We start from the raw sequence: 26,474 nt of genomic DNA on the forward strand, positions 1-26,474 counted from the left end.
CAGCATTCAGGGCTCAAACTACCCAGTTTATGAGAACAAACAGACAAAGATGACACATTCAGACAGGGTTGTGTATGGGACTTGGTTCATCAATCCACTGTTGAGATGTCCTCTTCAACATTAAACCAAGTAAAAAATAATCTTCTCCCAAACTGATTAAACAAAATCAATGTCTTGCCAGGACCCAGTCTTAAGCCAAGGCTCGTGACCCAAAAGGAACCCATTAATTGTGGGTCTCAGCTACAGACGTGATATACGCTACAGCCGGTTATCTCCCCTCCGTCTCCATGGAAAGAGGTGGTAATAGAGGATTACATACCGCAGCTTCAGAGAATTATGATCATGGTAAATGCAAAGGGAGGAGGAGGGAGAGAGAAGGAGGCGTAAAGAGAGAAGGGGTCGGAGCAGACCAAGTGAGAAACAGATAGAGGGCAAGGGCCAGAGAGAGCGAGAGAGAGAGAGAGAGAGAGAGAGAGAGAGAGAGAGTTCAGTCAGATCGAGGAAAGGACAAACACACACACACTCTCTTGCTGCACGAGCTAACCACACATACACTCCTATATCTAAGGGCAGAGCACCCAGACGCTGTGGCACCATGTTGCACCCCATCATGATAGGCATCGTGACCTTCAACACCTCCTTGACCATCCTCTACTGGTCCTTTCTCCTGGGAGGGACCTTCATTGACATGATGTCTCGAGAAGAAGACAAGCCCAAGAAGCTTAGTGAGGTCACCCCCGCTTGAGCCTGCGCTGCCATGGAACCCACTACCTACCTGTGAATTTACTATGACAACCACCGACAGCTTACTAGGCATATAAGCAGCTTGTATCGCTTTACACATTTTATGTTTTTGGTTTTGTTTTGTTTTTAGAATTCCATTGGGAATCCTGTTTTTGGTTCTCTTTCTGCTGTTTTTCACTTGTTTCACATCTGTAGAGAATCGGGTCATCTGGATCAATCTGGAATCATTCTAAAACAGGTACAGTAGGCTATATCTTCAGTATGATCATCTCTCATTTCAAGTAGCCTGAAGATTGTTCATTTATTTTCTATTATCTAACATTTCTCTCATTGTTTTACATCATTAGCACATTGGTCAGATTACTTAATTATAAGGTCACACAGGGGTTGAATTGTTGTTCTCATCGGCTTAAACTGCAGATTATCACTTATCACACATCATGTAAGTCTATAGCTCTAATGCCTGTCCCAGACAGGTGTTGCATATCATTTTCACAAGCTAATAACACTCCACTTGCGTTTCTGTGTGGCTTCTGTTTATTGGCTTAGTTACAGTATCAAATCCTGTCAAGGATTCCAGGAGGGGGTAAAGTACATTACTTTAGTACCTGAAGAGGACTGGGAGTCTTAGAAAAGATCCAGACCACTTCAGCCTAACATAATTTCTCCATCCTATTTTGATCCGTCTTAACTTCACCTCAAACTCTACTCAACTCAAATTTTATTGGTCACATACACGTGGCTAGCATCCCTCATCCCTCTCTTTCTCCTGATAGTTACCCCTTTCTTCTTTGTCCCAAACTCCCAAACCTCAACCCTTTTCACCCTCATCCCTCTCCCCCTGGCAACTGCCCCCACCCCACAACTACCCTCCACCACCATGGGGCTCCATCCCATCATGATTTTCATTGTCTCCTTCAACCTCTTAATCACCATCACAGAGTGGACTTGGATCTTGTCTAGGATCCTCAGGGTTGAAGATGAAGATGTCTCTCCAGAATGACAAAGAAACATAACCTTCTTAAGATCTAGTCTCAACTCCACTGAGTAGAAAAACAATTTTCCTAATAGCGTACTCTCTATGTCTGTCTTCATGGTTGCTTCCAGGATTCTATGCTTGCTTGGACTTACAGAGCAATTCTGCATGCTACAAGGTAAGAATGGCGTGAATTTGTTTGGAGAGCTGACATTATGTTCAGGGAAAGAAAACTAATCTGACTTGTTGCTACTTCTCCTTTTCTCTCTGTATTCTGTATTTTGAATAGAATGTGTTGTAATAGTACAAAATGAAACCGTTGTTAGGGTGTGGATTGTGTGGATTGGCCCAATTAGTCACCAAATCCTGTCAAGGATTACAGCAGGGCAGCCATGGGCGGTGAAAACTGAGTAGACTGACTAGCGGCTAGTCACTGAGTAGGCGTTTGTGTCTCAGGAAGAGAAAAGGTCAAGTCCATTATCTCCTCCTCCTATTTTCATCCTTTTTTTCACCCCTCTTTTCCAAGACTACCATCTCGTCATCCCTTTTTCATTCACCTCTTCACTTCTCTCTCCGTCACCCACCACCACCATGGCACCACCATTCATCCCTTCATTGCTTGTGAGGTGGTCTGCGACCTCAGAGTGGACTTGTTACAGAGTTTGTGTTGCTACCTCTCCTGTGTGTGTTGGCCTAGTTACAATGTGTTACCAGCAGGGCAGCCGTAGGGGGTGAAACAGAGTGGACCGATTCTTCCAAGGAAGAGTGTCGACTAGAGAAAACATCTGGAACATTTCATTATTTCATCATTTCTCCATCCCCTCTCTTTCAAGAATTCCACCTTTCGCTGGCATCGCTCCCATCATTTAATCTCTCTTTGCTCCACCTCTTCATTTCTCTCTCCTGAGAGATCCTTCCATCCCACTACGACCATCCTTCCTCTGCCACCATGGTGATGATCAGTCCCTTCACGGCCATTCAGGTCACCCTCAACATCCTTATCACCATCATATGGTGGGCCTGGATACTGTCTAGAGTCATGAGACAAGAGGAAGATGAGGTCCCTCAAGTCTGACAATGGAAACAACTCTAATCTTAACCCTGCCTGCTAGACCGACGTACCGATAGGACGTGCCCCTTCAAAAACTCTGACCTGAAACGTAGCATTCTTGTTGGCACTGAGTAGAGAAACATGCGAATAGAGAAGTCAGCATGGTTTGTTGTGATGGCCCTAACAGTCTACCGTGTTTCCATCCAGGATTACAGACTTTTTCTGCTTACAAAGAACTTTCTAGACGTTCTCTCAGCGACAACATAGCTGAGGGGAAGCTATACATCAAGTTTGTAAGGTAAGAGCGGCACATCCCTGATTCAAAATGGAAATGAATTTATAGTCACTCAGGATCTTGTTTTCCATTTATTACACATTTCCAGGAAATCACCTAACCCTTAATGATACCTTCCTTGTAACTTTCCAGGAAATCACCTAACCCTTAATGATAACTTCCTTGTAACTTTCCAGGAAATCATCTAAACCCTTCATGATAACTTCCTTGTAAAATCAATGGACATGTCCTTTATTATTGTCAGAATACATCTGTGTCTTCAAATCCTTCACTGCTCTCTTCTGGAAAGTTTCCTTTGCTCACCATAACCAGTTCCTGATGGACTGTCCTATTTCTCAGTCGTTCCCTTGCTCTACCTCACATTTGATAAGAAATACAAAAAAATGCAGTAAATGTAGAGGTTCAGGTTTGACACACAATATAACCTAGTCCATGGTGGAAATAAGTTGAGGTATGGTGTGGTGTGTAGGATCAGGATCAGTAGGGACCATAAGCCTCTTTGGTACATTACTGTACATCTCCCCTGTCATATCACTAATCCTCCCAGATGGAGAGCTGATATCTCTGGACATGATGACAGATTCCTGTTCAATCCTATTAGCACTCTGCCTGCCCTACATTTACTCAACTGCTTTACAAGGTTACAACAGATTATTAAACCAAGGATCCTCCTCAAAAAGACCATGACCTGAAGTAGGCCAACTTTAGCCTGGCTTCTGGATCAGTTTGTGCTGTCTTGCCAACTGTGCATGATAATTATTGGCATTATAATGACTATAGGAGTTGTCAAGACAGTCCAGAATAGATCTGGGACCCAGACTAGGCATTATAATGACAGTAGGAGTTGTCAAGACAGCCCAGAATAGATCTGGGACCCAGGCTAGGCATTATAATGACAGTAGGAGTTTTAAAGACAGCAAAGAACAGATCTGGGACCCAGGCTAGGCATTATAATGACTATGAGTTTTAAAGACAGCACAGAACAGATCTGGGACCCAGGCTGGGCATTATAATGACCGTAGGAGTTGTCAAGACAGCACAGAACAGATCTGGGACCCAGGCTAGGCATTATAATGACCGTAGGAGTTGTAAAGACAGCACAGAACAGATCTGGGACCCAGTCTAGGCATTATAATGACAGTAGGAGTTGTAAAGACAGCACAGAATAGATCTGGGACCCAGGCTAAGCATTATAATGACAGTAGGATTTGTCAAGACAGTACAGAACAGATCTGGGACCCAGGCTAGGCATTATAATGACTGTAGGAGTGTCAAGACAGCACAGAACAGATCTGGGACCCAGTCTAGGCATTATAATGACTGTAGGATTTGTCAAGACAGCACAAAACAGATCTGGGACCCAGGCTAGGCATTATAATGACTGTAGGATTTGTCAAGACAGCACAGAACAGATCTGGGACCCAGGCTAGGCATTATAATGACAGTAGGAGTTGTCAAGACAGCACAGAACAGATCTGGGACCCAGGCTAGGCATTATAATGACTGTAGGAGTTGTCAAGACAGCACAGAACAGATCTGGGACCCAGTCTAGGCATTATAATGACTGTAGGATTTGTCAAGACAGCACAGAACAGATCTGGGACCCAGTCTAGGCATTATAATGACCGTAGGAGTTGTCAAGACAGCACAGAACAGATCTGGGACCCAGGCTAGGCATTATAATGACTATAGGAGTTGTCAAGACAGCACAGAACAGATCTGGGACCCAGGCTAGGCTTACTTAGCCACAGAAGGATTTATGGTTGATATATACTGTATGTTTCTTTTGAACTACAGCACATTCTTTTGAAATGAACTACTATGTTCTCGTTCATTCATTTCCCAACCCATTAGGCCTCACACCATCAATTGAAATACAATTATATTTCTTTCATGAAAAGTAGAGTAACCACATTTAACCACAATTTCTTTATTTCTCTCCCTCGTCTGATACGCTTCTTTAACCCTGAAAACATCCAGAGTACAATGTTACACAGAGCGGATCTACTCATAGAAACAGTCTGCAGTCTGTGCTTCTTCAACTTTTAGTCAAGTACTGTACCTCCTCAAAGAATATACAGACTCATCAAGGCGATACAGACAGATCTGCTATGTACATAACATCTGCAGTCTGCGCATCTTCAATTTACTGTGTACTCCATCGCATCTCACTACACCAATACCGTACTTCACCAATCAAACCATGGGCAAACAGCTGCCCCCGACCCATGCACAAAACATCCCAGGACTGGTAGGCATGGCCTGGAACCTCACACAGCTGAACTTTGAACCCCGCCAGCTCCTCCAGGCCTCCATGATTGGACAGGAGGAGGACGAGAAAGCGTATTTCGTAAACTACGTCCCGCCTTCTCGCGACGCCATCGAGCTGCCTCGCCATGTTGTTTACATACTTATAGGAGTGGTGTTGGTGGTAGTCGCCACCTACGCCATAGTGGGTCACCTGATCAAGGACCTGATGCATGACCTAGCAGGTAACCTGGGACTCCTATCTGCAACCATCTGAAGGTTTTACCACTTGGTGTTCTCCATTGTGGTGTCACAGTGTGTCATCGTCCTCATTCCCTATCATGTGACGTGAGTCATTGTTTGATCATCTGACTGTCTTTCCCTTCTTGGATGGCCACTGGTTCAGTGAGACAACATGATGTTGACTGTTGACGTCATCTATGCCATGAAAATCTTTGTGTGTTCTGACCTTCCCTCCATTTTGCACCTGTTGTGGGTACAAAGCTGCAGTGTATTTCCTGAGGTCATCTCTATAATCTCTTTCTCTCTCGCTGTCAGTTTGTCATCAAGCTCAATAGTGCGAATATGAAAACGTACTGGTCTGTTGGTGGCATTTCATAAACTACATAAAATATTATATAGCCTAAGTGCACATAATGCTATATTTAAGCAATAAGGCACGGGGGGTGTGGTATATGACCAATATACCACAGCTAAGGGCTGTTCTTACGTACAACCCAATGCGGAGTGCCTGGATACAGCGCTTAGCCGTGGTATATTGGTCATATACCACAAACCCCCGTGGTGACTTATTGCTATTATAAACTGCTTACCAACGTAATTAGAACAGTAAAAAGTAATGTTTGTCATTCCTGTGGTATATGGTCTCATATATCGTGGCTTTCAGACACTCAGCATTCAGAGCTTGACCCACCAAGTTTATGATGTAAAATAACCTATTCTTATCCTCTCTCTCTCTCTCTCTCTCTCTCTCTCTCTCTCAGATTCAGTTCTTGGCCCAAAACCCTCTGATGTGGATGCTGAGAGAGGTATGGAGAAAGAAGAGGAGGAGGACCGAGGGATCCTATATGATGGAAGGATTAAGAAAGAGTGGACGGAGGAGAACGAGGTTGGGTTGCTGCCAGGGTTCTATCACGTGGCAGGGAACTACCACCCGCCTGCCCTGCCACTTCGCAGCATTATCACAGCTTTGCCAAGCGAGAGGAGTATGTCCAATCAGAATGTGACCTTGAACACCCTTTGACCCCTCATGTTACCTCCTTCTGACTTCTGTAACCTCATTTGTTATGCCAATACGAAATCACCCCCTCATCACTAGCCCTATGGAAAGTGTTTATATCTGAGAGGATTTTAAGATACAAGCCATATGGCTGAAATGTCATCTGGCCTATGAGAGGGCAAGTTGGTGAAATGATCTGCTTGTAACTAACCAATACATTAAGATCTAGGCAGTGTTTTTTGGCCTATATGCCAGGTTCAGTAACGAAGTCTATCCTTCATTTTTACCCCATAACAACTCCTCTGTTTGTTGCAAATGACATAGCGATAGGTGCTTGAGCTACATAACCACCGAGGTACAACACATGTAGCTTCTATGAAATATAACTGTGATACATGTATGAATACATTAGTATGTTCTTGTATTGATGCTGATAGAAAGGTGGGCCATATTTATACTCATTGACAAGAGAAATGGGTAAAAAAATAAAGAGCTCTTGGACGTGATGCATAGCAGCTATATTACTTCATGTGTAGACACACACACACACACACACACACACACACACACACACACACACACACACACACACACACACACACACACACACACACACACACAGGTTCCAGGTTTATGTGTTAGCAACAGTGTTTTTCCCATTACGTAATAACTTGTGTTACTGTAATGTGTTTTTGAAATAAACATACTTTTACATTCCTGTTATGAAGTTGGTTAGAGGATTTCTTCAGTAAAGAACTGACCGTTCGGATTGTGTTGTGTCATCTACTTATCCTTATCCCTCTTATCCATTACTAATGCCTGACAGGTGTAAAGGTTGGGTCAGGGACAATTTAAAATGTACAGGATTATATTAGTCACTTAGTATGAGACAGGAGAGGGGTTAAATTAGGAGTAAGAGTTTTGTTACAGAAGTTGAGATAGAGTTATAGATCTTTATGCTGATAGATGTGTAACTTCTGCATTTTCTAAATGCAAAATATTGAATTGAAATCCAGACGGTGACATCACACTAGTGTTGTGTACCTGTAAGTGACTGAGTGACTAGGCGGCTATGAGTCGATGATTCGGTGGCTATGAGTCGATGACTCGGTGGCTATGAGTCGACGACTCGGTGGCTATGAGTCGATGACTCGGTGGCCCAAACCTCTGAGTCACTCTTTCCCCAGGTGATAAACCCAGTTAAGAGCGGCCATCTGATATCACTAAGCTGGTCTCACCTGCGTCCTTCCACCTGTATGTCCACAAGCAGGACAGACAATTAACAGTTGGAAGTTTCTCCAAGACAACGCAAGATTCAGCATACGACATATGGATAAAGACATGGTCTGCTGTAGATACTGAGGGTTTTTTACCTAATAAACTGAAGTAAAGATCCACCTCACTGTCACTGATCTGCTACCCGAAGAGCCTGAGTAGTAAGGACAGACACACACAGCCAGTTCTGCTGGTATGTACTATACCGTAACACCCAAAGACTCTACAGGGTCTTGCTTTTCCATCATGGAAGTCAACAAGTGTTTTACAAATATGTCTCTTTCTGTGAGACAGATATTTAGTGGCTGACACAGTCAACCCCAATGTCATGCCCTGTCTTTCCCCAAATGTATAAGTTAGATTCTTCAATAATCAATGGTTACATATCATTAACTTATAAATGCAAAAATGGATGTAGCTACTTCTGATTGCCCCTTTAACGTATGCTAATGTTATTTGTCTATTGATCTTGTGCATGAGGCAAAGGCGTGCAATCACAAGCCTTTCATGTGAATCATCTTCTTGTTTCATTGGAAATTGTAAAAACACCTTAATAACCCTGTAATTGACTATGTATTTTTGTAATCCTGTTTCTATGATTTGTTTCCACTACCATGTAGTCGGGTCGCTTTGTATAAAGGCGTCTGCTAAATGGCATATATTATTAAAGTCTCCTTTGACAACTAACTGCCCAGTGTAGTTACCATTCCTTTCCAATAGATAGCAGCCAAAGCTTGTTGAAGTCACTACTCTAGCAACAGGGACACCGGGTTAGTGTGCATTGAAAGTAGTTTCATCTTCAAAGCAAGTTTATCTGGTTATGCTCGAACCTGTTGTTATATTGGACAAGCTAACTGATACTATTTTTTACATAAGGCACAGGCATTAGGCCCATGTCTTGAAAAATGGGTTTTTACAGCAGGCTAGATTTACTAAATGAACTGTTTTTATTCAAACTCAAACCCTATGTGGATGCCACTTGCTTCTGGGTATGCTGCCTTATGGAAGAGAGACACGTAGGGATGACATGCTGTACAACTCGTCCAATTCTCCCTTGCCCCCATAGGGTGAACTGGCGATAAGCTGCCAGCCTGTATGCTCTGCAAACAAACTCATAAGAAAAGTTAGTCTGTTACTAAAACTAAATCATAATGTATTTATAATGAGCACGCCCCATTATTGGTTCGAATGAGATTTCATAAATCATGATGCTGTCTGCGATTCAAACTCCAGTTGCCTAATAAAAAGGTGAATGCGTCACCATCACACCAAACAGCGCTTGTGATAAACATCGTTATAGGTTACTTCTTATATATATATATATAATGAGCACCTACCCACTACTGAGGTTAGCTTTAAACAATTTATAATCAAGCAAATGCAAGCAATTATTTGACTGGCATATCGGCTGTTGACTGATCGAGTAACCTCTTCTACAAGGAGATCCCTCATAAGGATTAGTGACACGTCCAATATATTGCCAGAGGAAATGGAGAAATCTGGGAGAAAGAGAGTGCGCTTGTTTGAAATGGAAAAGCGTTGCAGTAGCTATTGATAAACATCAACATCAAGAGGAAGCAGCTGCTTTACAAGTGGGATGCACTGTTGAGCGCTACATCCAGAGGAGTTAGTACTGATTGTGCAGCGATTGTGACAGCCGGTTAAATAGCGTCCCTTGACAAGGCAAGAACAAGAAGTATGTCAGGAGAAATGCAGTATTATCATAAGGAGAATTATACTTGGAATACCGAGGAGGAAAGGAGGGGAAAAGAGAGGCAGAGGAGGTCTAAGAAAGAGATGGAGGAAGAAGGTGAGCTCGAGTCAGTTCAAAATGGATGGAAAAAAGGAGATGGTTTGTTAAAGCAGAATGGTAGAAAGTGTAAGCAGAGTGAGTTGAAGACAAGAGAAATGGAAGTGAATGAGGGCGAAGTATCGGAGGTGGTAGGTTTGGTGAAGTTTGGAGCCCGATGCTTGCACAGACGGTCAGGATAATGATGAGTTTTTGGAAAAAGTGGACCCTTGCCTTTAGCCGATCCATTTGAGGTTTCAGGGTGGGTGAAAACAGAGTTGGGGGCTGTGGAATCATTGAGGGTAATCAAAAGTGGTCTTGTGATAATTGTTTGTGTTTCTGCTGGTCAGAAGGAGCAGGCGCTCCATGTTAAATGAATGGGGTCAAGAGATGTGAATTGTTTTAAGCTCAAGAAAAGGGTGCCATTGAAATGAGTGATTACTGGGGTAGTGGTAAATATGAAAGCTGACAAACTGAAGGGGAAGACCCTGTTGTAAATGAAAGGAGAGGAGATCCAGAGAGATCTCCCTCTCCAAAATCCACCAAGGAATTTTCTTTGTTAACAGGCTTTTTCCCACCGAAACTCTAACATGATCAAAAAGTGAATACTGGAACAATATTTCCAACATAAGAATGTGGGGAATGGTCAGTGGTGATCTAAATAATAATCATGTCATATGGGTTTTTATTTTGTGATGTCATTTAAAATGGTATAAAATAAATATTGTAAATTGGAAAATATATCCCCTTTATCAGCCAAGTTTCCATCAAATAAGTTGTGCATATAATATGAAAAATGATGAAAGTATTTTTGTTAAGATATTAATGTGATTTTAGGCACAATAAGAGAACATATCTCCTATTAACTGTGCACAGTAAGTAGCCACGCCCTGAGTGAGGTCAGAGAGCATGTCAGCCTGATGGAACCGTCCCCTTCAGCCAGAGTGCATAAAAGGATTGGTATTGAAATTAACATTAGACCAGAAAAGCATGGAGCGGTCGCTACACATTGGAAATTGTTAGGAACATTTAGAACCTCAACACGACGTGAAGAAAATAAACTCACCTCCCAACTAGACCAGAACATCGCCAGGCTGCAGCTGCACTTATAAAGTGGTTAAAACTCTGACTATCAACATGAGAAAGAGGCGAGAAGCTCACCTTCCAGACAATCACTGGTACGGCTGATTGGCTGTCCTAAGTCAAATATCTAGAAAAGCATGGAACCTAAATCAAAAACACCGAAACACACAAAAACACCCCCTGCCACGCCCTGACCAAACTATAACCCCTTTTACTGGCCAGGATGTGACAGTACCCCCCCCCCCCCCCCCAAAGGTGCAGACCCCGAATGCACCTCAAAAACGAAAACAACCCCAAACTTAAAGGGAGGGTGGCCACCGTCCCTGTGCTACACCCCCCCTTCCCAATCCTCCCACTACGGAGGTGGCTCTGGGCGTAGCTCCCGTTCAGAAAACTCGACTGCGCGGCATCGCTGGAGAGTCTGGGCTGAGGGGCATCGCTGGAGGCTCCGGGCTGAGGGGCGTCACTGGAGGCGCCGGAGCGTCGCTGGAGGCTCCGGAGCGTCGCAGGAGGCTCCGGAGCGTCGCTGGAGGCTCAGGGCTGAGCAGGCGCACTGGAGGCCTGATGCGTGGGACTGGCATAGGAGGCGCCAGACTAGTAACACGCACCTCAGGGCTCGTGCGGGGAGCAGGAACAGGACGTACTGGACTGGGCAGGCGCACTGGAGGTCTGATGCGTGGGGCTGGCTTTGGAGGTACCAGACTATTAACACACACCTCATAAGGGAGTAATACTCCAGTCTAGTAGGTGGAGGTAATGCAACATTTATTGGATGCCAACTGCCGTTAAACCTCATCGAAGAAGAAGAAGAAACAATACATTGGCATCCAGACAGACTGACAGGAACTCTGACTGGATGTAATACATCACCATCTGCTGGGATTTTGTGATGTACCACCACCGTCTCTCTACAACACACACACTCATACTCTAGACATTATCTGGCAGCATCCCCACTCACTTGAAAATAAAGGAGAGCCGCACACTCTAGGAGCTCAGATGCAAAAATGTAATATCCAACGTTTCCACAGACAAGCTGTCTTCATCAGGGTATGATCACAAACACTGCGGGAAAAAAGACACAGGCTGCCTGGATCTTTAATTTAAAGACCCTTGCTCCCTTCGGTCTCAACATAGACTTTGATCTTAAGCCATTCTTGTGATTATTGTGACTTTGCCATTGTAATTGTTTGTAAGCTTGTGTAGTCTAAAATGAATCTATGATCGTATGCTATCCATTCGTTTTTTTGTATGGTGTTCTTTGTATGCCATTTTTATATTGGAGAATTAACCAATGATATCAGGCCACACCCAGCCATGATTACAGACACCTGTGTGTCTTTTAACACTATAAACGAGTCATCTCGCAGTGTTTGTGATCATACCCTGATGAAGACAGCTTGTCTGTGGAAACGTTGGATATTACATTTTTGCATCTGAGCTCCTAGAGTGTGCGGCTACTCCGCTAGCCAGCACCTCGCCTTAATAGGTGTGCGTTTCTTTTTCTTCTAGAGCATCCCCACTCACACCAGTTTGTTTTTGGCTATGCCAACCCTCTAGCTGAGGTGTTTCAGGCGGCATTTCTGTGTTACTGCTACGAGAACTAACTCTTTGATCTGGGGCAATGATCAGCTCAAACATGAACGGCTTCCGAAGTTTTACTGGCTCCCTAACTAACGTTATTTCATCCTCTGTTATAAACTCTTTCTCAGACTCGGAGCTACTCGGTAAATTCAGCCATTTTTGGGAGTTCCAAAATGTTCTCTCCTGCCAGTGACGCAACAATGCCAATAAGGTGATTTCCAGTTACAGTTAGCTGACGTTCTAAATCGTAGTGTTTCCATTCCCCTTTACGGATCTCATCCACGACCTGGGAAGTACACTATCGTGTTATTACATCTTGCAGGAATGTTATTATCATGTTATGACATAGACCTGACCCACAACCTGGCAAGTATGTTATTATCATGTTATAACACCTGGCAAGTATGTTATTATCATATTATAACAAAACTGTCTGAGAGCAAATATACCTGTCTATATTGTTACACCTGTCCATCTATTCAATTACTGTACAAGCTATTACCTCACCTCCCCTGATCCACCTCACTGTGATTACCTGCAACACCCATCACCTCCCCTGATCCACCTCACTGTGATTACCTGCAACACCCATCACCTCCCCTGATCCACCTCACTGTGATTACCTGCAACACCCATCACCTCCCCTGATCCACCTCACTGTGATTACCTGCAACACCCATCACCTCCCCTGATCCACCGCACTGTGATTACCTGCAACACCCATCACCTCCCCTGATCCACCGCACTGTGATTACCTGCAACACCCATCACCTCCCCTGATCCACCTCACTGTGATTACCTGCAACACCCATCACCTCCCCTGATCCACCGCACTGTGATTACCTGCAACACCCATCACCTCCCCTGATCCACCTCACTGTGATTACCTGCAACACCCATCACCTTCCCTGATCCACCTCACTGTGATTACCTGCAACACCCATCACCTTCCCTGATCCACCTCACTGTGATTACCTGCAACACCCATCACCTCCCCTGATCCACCTCACTGTGATTACCTGCAACACCCATTACCTTCCCTGATCCACCTCACTGTGATTACCTGCAACACCCATCACCTCCCCTGATCCACCTCACTGTGATTACCTGCAACACCCATCACCTCCCCTGATCCACCTCACTGTGATTACCTGCAACACCCATCACCTCCCCTGATCCACCTTACTGTGATTACCTGCAACACCCATTACCTTCCCTGATCCACCTCACTGTGATTACCTGCAACACCCATCACCTCCCCTGATCCACCTCACTGTGATTACCTGCAACACCCATCACCTCCCCTGATCCACCTCACTGTGATTACCTACAACACCCATCATCTCCCCAGATCCACCTCACCGAGCTTACCTGCAACACCCATCACTTCCTACCTCGCTGTGCTTACCTGAAACACCCGTCAATGTATTAACACCTGGCCCGTGGCTCTCACTTCCCTCCCCTCGCTCTTTATCCCTCCCTCCCCCACTCCCCCTCTCCCCCTCCGAAAGTATTCAGACCCTTTCACTTTTTTCACATTTTGTTACGTTACAGCCTTATTCTAAAATGGATTAAATAGTTCCCCCCCTCCCATCAATCTACTCACAATACCCCATAATGAAAACAGGTTTTTAGACATTTTTGCAAATGTATAAACAATTAAAAACTGAAATATCACGTTGACATAAGTATTCAGACCCAATACTCAGTACTTTGTTGAAGCACCTTTGGCAGCGATTACAGCCTTGGGGCTTCTTGGGTATGACGCTACAAGCTTGGCACACCTGTATTTGGGGAGTTTCTCCCATTCTTCTCTGCAGAACCTCTCAAGCTCTGTCAGGTTGGATGGGGAGCGTCGCTGCACAGCTATTTTCAGGTCTCCAAAGATGTTAGATCGGGTTCAAGTCCAGGCTCTGGCTGGGTTACTCAATTCAGAGACTTGTCCCGAAGCCACTCCTGCGTTGTCTTGGCTGTGTACTTAGGGTCGTTGACCTGTTGGAAGGTGATCCTTCGCCCCAGTCTGAGGTCCTGAGCGTTCTGGAGCAAGTTTTCATTAAGGATCTCTCTGTACTTTGCTCCATTCATCTTTCCCTTGATCCTGACCAGTCTCCCAGTCCCTGCTGCTGAGAACATTCCCACAGCATGATTCTGCCACCACCATTATCACGACTCAGGATATGACCCAGATGCAGACACCGTAGGCGGATAGTACAGTTCTCAGATGATTTATTAACACAGGGCAGGCAAAGGGCAGGTCGAGAGCAGGCAGAGGTTCATGATCAGGTCAGAGTCAGGCAGGAACAGGAACAGGATGGCAGGCAGACTCGGGGTCAGGGCAGGCAGAATGGTGAAAACCATGAAAAACTAGTAAACAGAAATAAAGAAACAGGAAAGCGGGAAAGAACGCTGGTAAGACCTGACAAGACAAGACGAACTGGCAACAGACAAACAGAGAACACAGGTATGAATACACAGGGGATAATGGGAAAATGGGCGACACCTGGAAGGGGTAGAGACAAGCACAAAGACAGGTGAAACAGATCAGAGTGTGACAACCATGTTTCACCGTAGGGATGGTATTGGCCAGGTGATGAGCAGTGCCTGGTTTCCTCCAGACGTGACACTTGGCATTCATGCCAAAGAGTTCCATCTAGGTTTCATCATACCAGAGAATGTTGTTTCTCATGATCTGAGGAATCTTTAGGTGCATTTTGGAAAACTCCAAGCTGGCTGTCATGTGCCTTTTATTGAGGAGTGGCTTATGTCTGGCCACTCTACCTTAAAGGCCTGATTGATGGAGTGCTGCAGAGATGGTTGTCCTTCTGGAAGTTTCTCCCATCTCCACAGAGGAACTCTGCCAGAGTGACCATCGGGTTCTTGGTCAATTCCCTGACTAAGGCCCTTCTCCCCCGATTGCTCAGTTTGGCTGGGCGGCCAGCTCTAGGAAGTCTTAGTGGTTCCAAACTTCTTCCATTTAAGAATGATAGAGGCCACTGTGTTCTTGGGGACAAAACATTTTTTGGTATCTTTCCCCAGATCTGTGCCTCGACACAATCGTGTTTCGGAGCTCTACGGACAATTCCTTCAACCTCATGGCTTGATTTTTGCTTTGACATGCACTGTCAACTGTCTGACCTTATATAGACAGGTGTGTGACTTTCCAAATCATGTCCAATCAATTGAATTTACCACAGGTGGACTCCAATCAAGTTGTAGAAACATCTCAAGGATGATCAATGGAAACAGGAGGCACCTGAGCTCAATTTCGAATGTCATAGCAAAGGGTCTGTATATTTATGTAAATAAGGTATTTCTGTTTTTTATTTTTAATAAATTAGCAAACATTTCTAAAAACCTGTTTTTGCTTTGTCATTATGGGGTATTAAATCCATTTTAGAATAAGGCTGTAATGTAACAAAATGTGGAAAAAGTGAAGGGGTCTGAATACTTTCCGAATGCACTGTATTGCAGCTTTAACTGGCTGTCTACTAGTCGCAAAAACAATGATTGTTAGGCATCTTAAACTTCTTCAATTCAACCATTATTGGGGTAAAATACACATATACATTTGTGAACAGCCATCCATAACAACCACAATCCATCCGCAAGGCGCAAAAAGCTAAATGAGAGAGCAACAGTGTGATTAAATCATTGTGCTATGCAGATGTTAATGATAACCGTATCGCCCGTAGGCTACACCACTGCTGTCGTTTTACCTCCAAGTGTTTATTCACATTGGATGCATAATCTTTGGATGCTGAGAGAAGACATAGTTTGGACTGTAGCCTACAAAAGCCTATTACTGCTCTTTTCCAGACATCCATCAAACACATTTGGTGTGTCATCATAATGGTCTCTGACTTGTGGTCAGACTTGCTCAGGTGGAACAAATTTAAACTTGCGTGTTTTTCCTCCGCAAACATCCTTTCTGAACTTAAAAGTAGCCTAATCCTAGAAGTAACCATCTAGTTTTTCAAAAGTATCTGTAATCTGATTACAATATTTTTGCTGGTAAAGTAAGAGATCACAGTTTTTTTATCAGTTATATGTAACTTACTCCCCAACCCTGCATATCAAAGTTACAATAGAGTGTTGAGGAGGAGTGGGATCTCTGTTATAGTCATTGGCGCAAGTTTTCTCATGTCAATTAACTTGTGATATTCTTGGATTACTCATTATACTAATAAAGTCTTATGTAATCAACAAGATAGTCAGTTTAAAAAACGTTAAGGGTACAAGACTGTGTACATATCTGGCTGTGTTGGCAAAATCCCTACATATCCCATTGTCACAGTTCCAAGCCCAGTCAGAAACGTCTAGCTAACCTTACACCTATGATGCTGGTGGATCTTAAAACTGAGGAAGAAACATTGAAATTATATCCTTCGCCACCGTTGTGGCTATTCAACAAAACAATAAATCATTTTCAAGTTTCTTTCGAAAGAATTTCGTAGTTACATGACTTTAAGCAGTTTTGAAGTTGAGAGTGCAGTATTTATGAAGTATAGCAATGAGAATGAAACGTAGCATAACAGCTCGTTTAGCCGGGGTAAAGTCACCTTGTCCGAGAGAGAATTACACGGTTATCAAAACGTCACGCCAGGGTAAGCCTACACGAAACACAGCCCTTATTTTAAGTGTTTCTAAAATCCTCAATACGAAAAATGAAATGGTGGAAAAACGATTGTAACCATTTCCCTGTTTGACCTCTAGGTTTTATGGGTATTATGACTCATACTGTGATACTCTATACAGTAGCCAAAATAGGTTGAAGGTAAAACAGTCATTGTAAAGCTTATAGTGTCATCTAGTGCCTCTTAGGGAAATTACAACTCATCTACACCCACACTCATTACATTCTGTAGGACCATACATATTACTATGTACCTCAATATCATTTCATGCACACAGTAACACATGTTGGCTATTATGTATTACACACATACATCATTCACATTATCTCAATAACAAAACAGTAAAAATGTAAATTCCATAATAAACATATTGGACGGTTTGAGATACCCCGTATCTTCTGTATCCTATTTTACCACAGCTACATTCACTTCTCAATTTTTAAGAAAGACATTTGGTCTAAACATTTTGGGAAATTAGGCTAAAGTGCAAAGTCACATAAACATGGCCTTATAGTAGGCTGTATTTACCCATTAAAAAAAGATGTATTCTGATCATTCAGAATTTAGACATTCTATCTAAAACATGAACCTTAGAAACATTCGAGGCAACCGTGCGACTATAGTTGAGCTGGAGGAAGGGTGTGTGGGGGCTGAGGGCGGTGTGTATGACAATACCCAACCGCATCGGTGGCACATTTCAAGGCGCGCATCATCTTGAGGTCCAACCACTTCCAAACGCAGTAATGATTGGGAAACTGACCACCGACAATTTCCCTTTTTATCGGAACCTTTAAATGGACTGATGGCAGCCTTGGCAGGATGATATAAAAAAAACGGGTTACCACGCAAGGTGACCCTTTAACTGACGGAATATATGGATTGGACCTCATCGCCAGGACAGACCTGGGGCGCGTCTGAAAGGTAAAAAACATTGCTCTAGAATGCTGGCTTGAATGATTGAATAGTGGAATGATTGAATAGTCTAATATTATTGTTGGCTGGGTTTTGGAATAAAGGTTTAATTTTCGAGGTGGTGGTTTCACAATTGCAGTGATTATTGAGGGTGAAATCGAAAATATTTACTGGACCTGTGTTCTCCACAATAATTGATGCGAGCGCTTTACATGTAATTAAGGCCTTGCCCTTAACACATACTCAGACTAATTATTAGGTGTTGACAGCTGATTTGCGTCATATCCTCAAAATTCACAAACCGACTATTTCTGGCCTATATATTGGCATCCTTACAAGATGCACGTACCTATTGATATTGTCTTTTGTATAAATAAGAACACCATGTCATAAACTCCGTCGTCCTCTAACTATAGCCTATGTCAATTAGGTCATTAATTACATCGTATGGTTTATTTGGCTAGCTAAAGACGATTGAGGCGGTTTCTATACATTTACTTATCAATACATGGTTTGCTGTTGTACAGATGGTTATACCAATAGGGGGGTATAGAACGGCCTGCTAGTCACGTGACAACCCGATGTGCGCAATGTGTAGCATTTGCATACTACAGCATCCTTTTTATAGTTTCTGCCAATTTGGAACTGGGGTTCTTGATGATGGGCAGCCCAATAAATTCACAAGACGAGAGAGACACAATCAGTGGCAACTGATGAACCAGTTAGGCCCGTATTTTATCTTCAAGGAGGTGTGGAAGAAACAGTGGCATGGCTCCTGTGATGTACTGTAGCCTAATTGTCCGGTTATTTAGAGCACATGCACACAGCCCTGAACATCACAGTTGTTCCTCATTTGGTGAGTCATGGGAGAATCAAAGTGGGCGGTTTTATTATTTAAAATTCATTTAGCGTTTGTAACCCCTATGCTAACAGTAATTTGGGTCTGAGCAGGGCAGGCACCAAGCATAAGCACATACGCAGTCACTTAGGGCTCCCCTCGTAATAGTAGAATATACAAGGTTCAATTTCGAAATTTGGTTGTGCATGGGTGTTTTTTCTCTTGTTATGTCAGTCACTGATTAGCCATGTCAACTAAACATTTTTAGATTGGTAAGTTAGTTTAGCCAGCTATCTAAACTTGTATTAATCTTAGTTTAGCCAGCTATTTAAACTTGTATTAATCATGGACAAATACTGACCGGGCACAAAGGGCATGGGCCCAGGGACCATGATCTCCAGGGGACCCCCGTTGATTTAGGTAGTCACTCTCACTCAGATATCATTAACATGGCATAAATCTTGGCAAAATTGGTAGAATTGCAGGAAATTAGCTGCAAAATATGTCTCTGCCCGATGGCAAAATTAGTAGAATTGCATGAAATGTGTTATAAAATTGCTAAACATCTCTCCACCCCATGGCATAATGTGTAGAATTGCAGAAAGTTTGCTTTAAAACTGCAATATGTTCTCTACTCCCCATGGCAAAATGTGTAGAATTGCAGGAAATTCACTTTAAAACAAAAACATTTCCCTCCACCGTCAACTAAAATAATTTACCCGCAAGGTGGGGGCCCTGCCCCCAAACAAATCTCGTTTAGGGCCCCTGAAATGCTAGGGCTGGCCCTGGGTCTGAAAAGGGCCAGACTGTTTTGTTTATGTCCCACCAGCAGGGCCAGTGAACTACCATCTCACCAGTCTGCAATCAGCAGCTCAGCTGTCCAAACACAACAAGGTTATTTTCTGAACCAGCAACTGATGGAGGCCTATGTAATCAAAGAATTGTGGCATGTGTGGCAGTTATTTCTACTTTAGTCAACTTGTTATTGTACTGCCTGTTAGGAAAGTCAACAATGCAATGTTACGGTATTAATTGCAGAAATACTACTGTACTGCTACAAAGCTGGTTTTCCTTTCCTCTGTGAGGGTGAGTCCCTCTTGGGGCGGTCTGGCCATCTGGCATTTTGGGCAAATGGCAGATGGGCTGGTCCATTTTTAGCCCAGTGGGCCTGTCAAACTTTTTTTTGTGCAACATTATAATTATCAGCTCCCGAGTGGCACAGCGGTCTAAGGCACTGCATCTCAGTGCTAGAGGTGTCACTACAGACCCTGGTTCGATTCCAGGCTGTATCACAACTGGCTGTGATTGGGAGTCCCATAGGGAGGTGCACAATTGGCACAGCGTCGTCTGGGTTTGGCCGGGGTAGGCCATCATTGTAAATAAGAATTTGTTCTTAACTGACTTGCCTAGTTAAATGGGGGGTAATACTGAATAGCAGCAGCTGTGTGATGTTAGTTTTGGGGGAGTAGCTGGATGTAGCAGAGAGTTGTGAAATCTCATGATTGGATTAAACTCTGACCCCATGTGGATGCCACCCTGACCTCCATCATCCTTTACCCTTCCTCACCCTGAATATCTCCCCCTGTCCCATGGAGGTGTTAATGGGGTACTGCTAAAATAATCAGGGACCTTTTGTGCCTGTGGCTATTCCTATGTTCAGTTTGAGAATGTATCAGGTACAGTGTGATGCCCAAAATGGTCCCACTATATCTGTAAGGCAATATTGACCACAGAGAGACTCAAATATCTTTCTCGGTGTGTGTGTGTGTGTGTGTGTGTGTGTGTGTGTGTGTGTGTGTGTGTGTGTGTGTGTACACATATTCACCGTGTCCCTCTCTGGGTTTTAGGGACAGTGCTGTGAACGAGGAGTCCTCAGCCAGGAGCACAGGTCACATGACAGGTAAGGCCACTTTATTTGAACTTCCTGATAGTCCAAAACCTTTGACTTCTTGAATGTCCAAAAGCTTTGACTTCCTGAATGTCCAAAAGCTTTGACTTCCTGAATGTCCAAAAAGTTTGACCCCGTTGCAGGGTAAAGTAGTGAGTACCGTAATTTCCGGACTATAAGCCGCAACTTTTTTCCCACGCTTTGAACCTCACGGCTTAAACAATGACGTGGCTAATATATGGATTTTTCCCGCTTTCAATTTTTTTGAAAGGAGATGACTTCAGTGGTTTCAGTGCACAGGAGGAGGAAGATAGTGACCAATGACTTTCTTGGTAGGCTACAGTTTACTGCAAATGTTTTATTTTTTGTTACAAGCCGTGTTTCGTTAAAGCCTATTTATTTTTGTTACAAGCCGTGTTTCGTTAAAGCCTATTTATTTTTGTTACAAGCCGTGTTTCATTAAAGCCTGTGTAAAGTTCATTTGTTTCAATGTACAGGTAGGCACCTGCGGCTTATAGACATGTGCGGCTTATTTATGTTCAAAATAATACTTTTTTTAAATTCAGTGGGTGCGGCTTATATTCAGGTGCGCTCAATAGTCCGTAAATTACGGTAAGTAATGCACACTTCATATAACAAAACAAAGCAAATGGAGCTTTATATCTGAGAGTTTGAAACTTCCTCACTCGCACCACCGTCACCAAATTGCTCACCTGCTGCGGGCTGCTTCATGGAATATAAAAGGGCAGGGCAGTGTTGGGAGGAAACATAATATGACATTTCAAATGTCTTTCTTCTTTTGGAACTTCTTTGAATGTAATGTTTACTCTTCATTTTTATTGTATATTTCACTTTTGTTTATTATCTACTTCACTTGCTTTGGCAATGTTAACATATGTTTCCCATGCCAATAAAGCCCTTTAATTTAATTTCATTGACATACTGAGACGGTTCAGAATTCATTCAGGGCCATCACACTACACTGTAATAACACTTTACGTCTCTATGTAATTATTACCGTAATTACCATGAAATAAAAAAAGTTTACAAGATTCGTATGTTCTCTCCCTTCAGATGTATGTAGTGATGAAACTGACAACTCACCTTCTCTCCAACCTCACACTCTGAGAGAGTTTGAACAGGTGAGCTCTCCTCTCTAATTTAATGCTCTAAACTTTGGAGCCTCATTATATTAACTCATTGTTGCCATCTTGTGGGTCCATAATGTACTGTAATGAAGCAGACTGAAGACCAGTCTGTGAGGGATGATAAAGCCTGGATCTTACAGTAAATGATTCAGTCTGGATGTTACAGTAAATTATTCAGCCTGGATGTTACAGTAAAGGATTCAGTCTGGATGTTACAGTAAAGGATTCAGTCTGGATGTTACAGTAAATTATTCAGCCTGGATGTTACAGTAAAGGATTCAGCCTGGATGTTACAGTAAAGGATTCAGTCTGGATGTTACAGTACATTATTCAGCCTGGATGTTACAGAACATTATTCAGCCTGGATGTTACAGTACATTATTCAGCCTGGATGTTACAGTACATTATTCAGCCTGGATGTTACAGTAAATGATTCAGTCTGGATGTTACAGTACATTATTCAGCCTGGATGTTACAGTACATTATTCAGCCTGGATGTTACAGTACATTATTCAGCCTGGATGTTACAGTACATTATTCAGCCTGGATGTTACAGTACATTATTCAGCCTGGATGTTACAGTACATTATTCAGCCTGGATGTTACAGTACATTATTCAACCTGGACATTATAGTAAATAATTCAGTCTGGATGTTACAGTAAATTATTCAGCCTGGATGTTACAGCAAATTATTCAGCCTGGATGTTACAGTACATTATTCAGCCTGGATGTTACAGTACATTATTCAGCCTGGATGTTACAGTACATTATTCAGCCTGGATGTTACAGTAAATTATTCAGTCTTGATGTTACAGCAAATTATTCAACCTGGACATTATAGTAAATAATTCAGTCTGGATGTTACAGTAAATTATTCAGCCTGGATGTTACAGCAAATTATTCAGCCTGGATGTTACAGTAAATAATTCAGTCTGGATGTTACAGTAAATTATTCAGCCTGAACATTATAGTAAATTATTCAGTCTGGATGTTACAGCAAATGATACAGCCTGGATGTTACAATAAATTATGATTCAGTCTACTAAAATAACATAAATCTGGATAAAACCTATAAACCTCTAAATCAACTAGACCTGGAAGACCGTTTTACTGCTTGTTTTCATTGTTCCCCTCTAATCGGGGGCTGATTTTAGATCTGAGACACCAGGTGGGTGTAATTAATTATCAGGTAGAACAGATCTCGTAGGGTAAGAGTTGAATTCCCCTGACCTATAACTAAGAAGACCCTGCGCTCTTCCTAACCACGTGACCAGAGAAAACTCTGAGCCCTAATGACCAAGAACAACTCTGAGCCCTAGTGACCAGGAACAACTCTGAACCCTAGTGACCAGGAACAACTCTGAGCCCTAGTGACCAGGAACAACTCTGAGCCCTAGTGACCAGGAACAACTCTGAACCCTAGTGACCAGGAACAACTCTGAGCCCTAGTGACCAGGAACAACTCTGAGCCCTAGTGACCAGGAACAACTCTGAGCCCTAATGACCAAGAACAACTCTGAACCCTAGTGACCAGGAACAACTCTGAGCCCTAGTGACCAGGAACAACTCTGAACCCTAGTGACCAGGAACAACTCTGAGCCCTAGTGACCAGGAACAACTCTGAACCCTAGTGACCAGGAACAACTCTGAATCCTAATGATCAGGTTGGCCATTCAGATCATGTGGATGTGGCATGTGGAATATTGGAAAGTCTTTGTTTTGCAGATTCCTGTCTAAAGCACCTGTTCCAGGGAAACTGTCTTATAATCTCTCTCAAAGTCACAAAGTGAACGATTTCTGGGTCCTGAATTCATGCCAAACACACACACATATACATATATACTGTATATTTCAAACCCCACCACTCTGTCACTCACTTTATCCACACATCAATCCTCTCTTCCTCCCCAACTCTCTCATTCTCTAATCATTCTCAGCACCCTCAAAAACACTTTAGAAACATTCCATGGTTCAAACACATTCCAGATCAGAATAGCTTACTAATGGGAGTCATTCACAAGCCATTAAGCTTATTAAATGTAGATGTTCCTCCTTTCTGTTTTGGTGGCTTTGCTGCTCTCTGGTAAAATGGGATGTGTAGCCAGCCTCTCACCAAAGCGGAGGTTCCACTCTGAAAGAGGGACGCGACCCAAAGCAACCCTCTCTTTCATGGGCGTCGGCGCTAGCTTCTCCAAGAAGTTACACCTCCACACATACATACAGTACATACACAAGCACGCAGTGTACACGTAAGCATGCTTGCACACACACACACACACACACACACACACACACACACACACACACACACACACACACACACACACACACACACACACACACACACACACACACACACACACACACACACACACACACACACACCTTTTCTTATCAGAGGAAGTGTGAGAGGAAGTGATTGTGTGTGAGGGTGAGGGCATGCCCTGGTGGCTGTTGTGCCACCCGTCACATGTGTTGTTGTTTTTAAACGTGCAGCCGTGATGATGTCATCCTGGTGCCACGTGGCGGTTAAATAAGTTTGGTGTCTGGCCTGTGTCTCTGTGGTGAATTATTTAGGAAGTGTTTTGTAACTCTAGATATTAATGGACACAGTCACTGAATCTGCGGCGGGACGAGGTCCACTAATGATGATGTCATAGCTGCCCAGTCAGTTTGTCTGGGAGTCAGTCTGTAGCCAAAAAAAATCCTTAAAACATCCAGCTAGTCAGTCTGTATAGGCATACCCCCAAAATACGTGCAATGTCATTGACCCCCCCCCCCCCCCCCCACCACACAATCTCAATTGCATTATATTGAGATGGTGTTAGTAAGGTTCGTAATGTTATTACAGGTGTATGTCCACAGATCAGATGTACAGTGCATTCGGAAAGTATTCAGATCCCTTCACTTTTTCCACATTTTGTTAATAGATGTTTTTCTCTACTCAATCTACACACAATACCCCATAATGACAAAGCGAAAACAGGTTTTCAGAACTTTTTGCAAATGTATTAAAAATAAAAACATGTACATAAGTATTCAGACCCTTTTCTATAAGACTCAGGTGCATTCTGTTTCATTGGTTATCCTTGAGATGTTTCTACAACTCGATTGGAGTCCACCTGTGTTAAATTCAATTGATTGGACATGATGTGGAAAGGCACACACCTGTCTATATAAGGTTCCATTGTTGACAGTGCATGTCAGAGCAAAAACAAAGCCATGAGATCGATGGAATTGTCCGTAGACCTCCAAGACAGGATTGTGTCGAGGCACAGATCTGGGGAATGGGAACAAAACATTTCTGCAGCGTTGAAGGTCCTCAAGAACACAGTGGCCTCCATCATTCTTAAATGGAAGAAGTGTGGAACCACCAAGACTCTTCCTAGAGCTGGCAGCCCGGCCAAACTGAGCAATCGGGGGAGAAGGGCCTTAGTCAGTGAGGTGACCAAGAACCCGACGGTCACTCTGTCAGAGACACTCTGACAGAGTTCCTCTCTGGAGATGGGAGAGCTTTCCAGAAGGTAGAGTAGCCAGACGGAAGCCACTCCTCAGTAAAATGCACATGATAGCCCTCTTGGAGTTTGCCAAAAGGCACTTAAAGGACTCTCAGACCATGAGAAACAAGATTCTCTTTTCTGATGAAACCAGATTGAACTCTTTGGCCTGAAAGCCAAGCGTCATGTCTGAAGGAAACCTGGCACCATCCCTACAGTGATGCATGGTGGTGGCAGCATCATGCTGTGGGGATGTTTTTCAGCAGCAGGGACTGGGAGACTAGTCAGGATCGAGGGAAAGATACACGGAGCAAAGTACAGAGAGATCCTTGATGAAAACTTTCTCCAGAGTGCTCCGGACCTTAGACTGATGTGAAGGTTCACCTTTCAACAGGACAACGAACCTAAGCACACAGCCAAGACAACGCAGGAGTGGCTTCGGGACAAGTCTCTGAATGTCCTTGTGTGGCTCAGCCAGACCCCGGACTTGAACCCGATCGAACATCTCTGGAGAGACCTGAAAATAGCTGTGCAGCGATATTTCAGTTTTAAACATTTTTATACATTTGCAAAAATGTATAAAAAACAGTTTTTGTTTTCTCATTATGGGGTATTGTGTGTAGATTGATGAGGGGAAAAAACTATTTAATCCATTTAGAATGAGAAAATCATGATGAAAGTGGAGATCTTTTAGAGCTGTACAGTACATGCCTTCTGTAAGACCCTATGATATGTGAACCATACATGATACAGACAACATGTATGTCTAGATTCTGAAATACAATTTTTCACATTAATTTATTCAACATTAAAAAAGTACCCTTTTGGTTTGTGACACAAATGTAAAAAGCATGTCAAACATCCTTCCTCCAATGAAGTTTCTATGTGAGAATTGCCAGAACAATCGTAGATCCCAAAAATATTTACGGGCTATTCTGGCGTGGAATCGCTCAAGTCTTTGAAGTATGTACGCTTTTCTGTGCTTAGCTACATATAATAATTGATTGTGTTTGCAAGGTAGAGGACATCACCATATTACTGCCACCTATCTGTTGTCTTCAGGCAGGGTTGGAGCAAACACAGGATAGGTGCGGGTTTCCGTTCCTCCCTTGTACTTGATCGATGAAATAAGGTCACTAATTAGTAAGGAACTCCCCACTCCTTGTTGTCTAGGGCTTAATTGAAAGGAAAAACCAAGAACCTGCAGACACTAGGTTCTCCATGGAATGAGTTTGACGCCCTTGTTTTACAGGGTCAGCCGTAGTAGTCCGG

General features: G+C 43.2%; 1 protein-coding gene and 1 long non-coding RNA gene across 2 annotated transcripts in view; both read left to right on the forward strand.

The window, feature by feature from the left end:
* The first annotated feature begins 373 nt into the window (after positions 1–373).
* Positions 374–7,276, forward strand: LOC106569688 (uncharacterized). Its single transcript, XR_001320538.3, has 2 exons — positions 374–982; positions 6,318–7,276. It is a non-coding gene; the product is annotated as an uncharacterized LOC106569688 (long non-coding RNA).
* A 10,315-nt stretch (positions 7,277–17,591) lies between these two features.
* LOC106569692 (myomegalin) overlaps positions 17,592–26,474 on the forward strand; it is a 106,535-nt gene continuing 97,652 nt past the window's right edge. Inside the window, exons 1-3 of the mRNA XM_082960988.1 lie at positions 17,592–17,839; positions 20,516–20,568; positions 21,631–21,698. Coding sequence (XP_082817114.1) covers positions 17,793–17,839; positions 20,516–20,568; positions 21,631–21,698 — 168 coding nt within the window. The 5' untranslated portion in view covers positions 17,592–17,792. The remainder of the gene's footprint in view (positions 17,840–20,515; positions 20,569–21,630; positions 21,699–26,474) is intronic.

This window comes from Salmo salar, chromosome 14, assembly GCF_965601325.2.
Source record: "Salmo salar chromosome 14, fSalSal1, whole genome shotgun sequence".
NCBI lineage: Eukaryota > Metazoa > Chordata > Actinopteri > Salmoniformes > Salmonidae > Salmo > Salmo salar.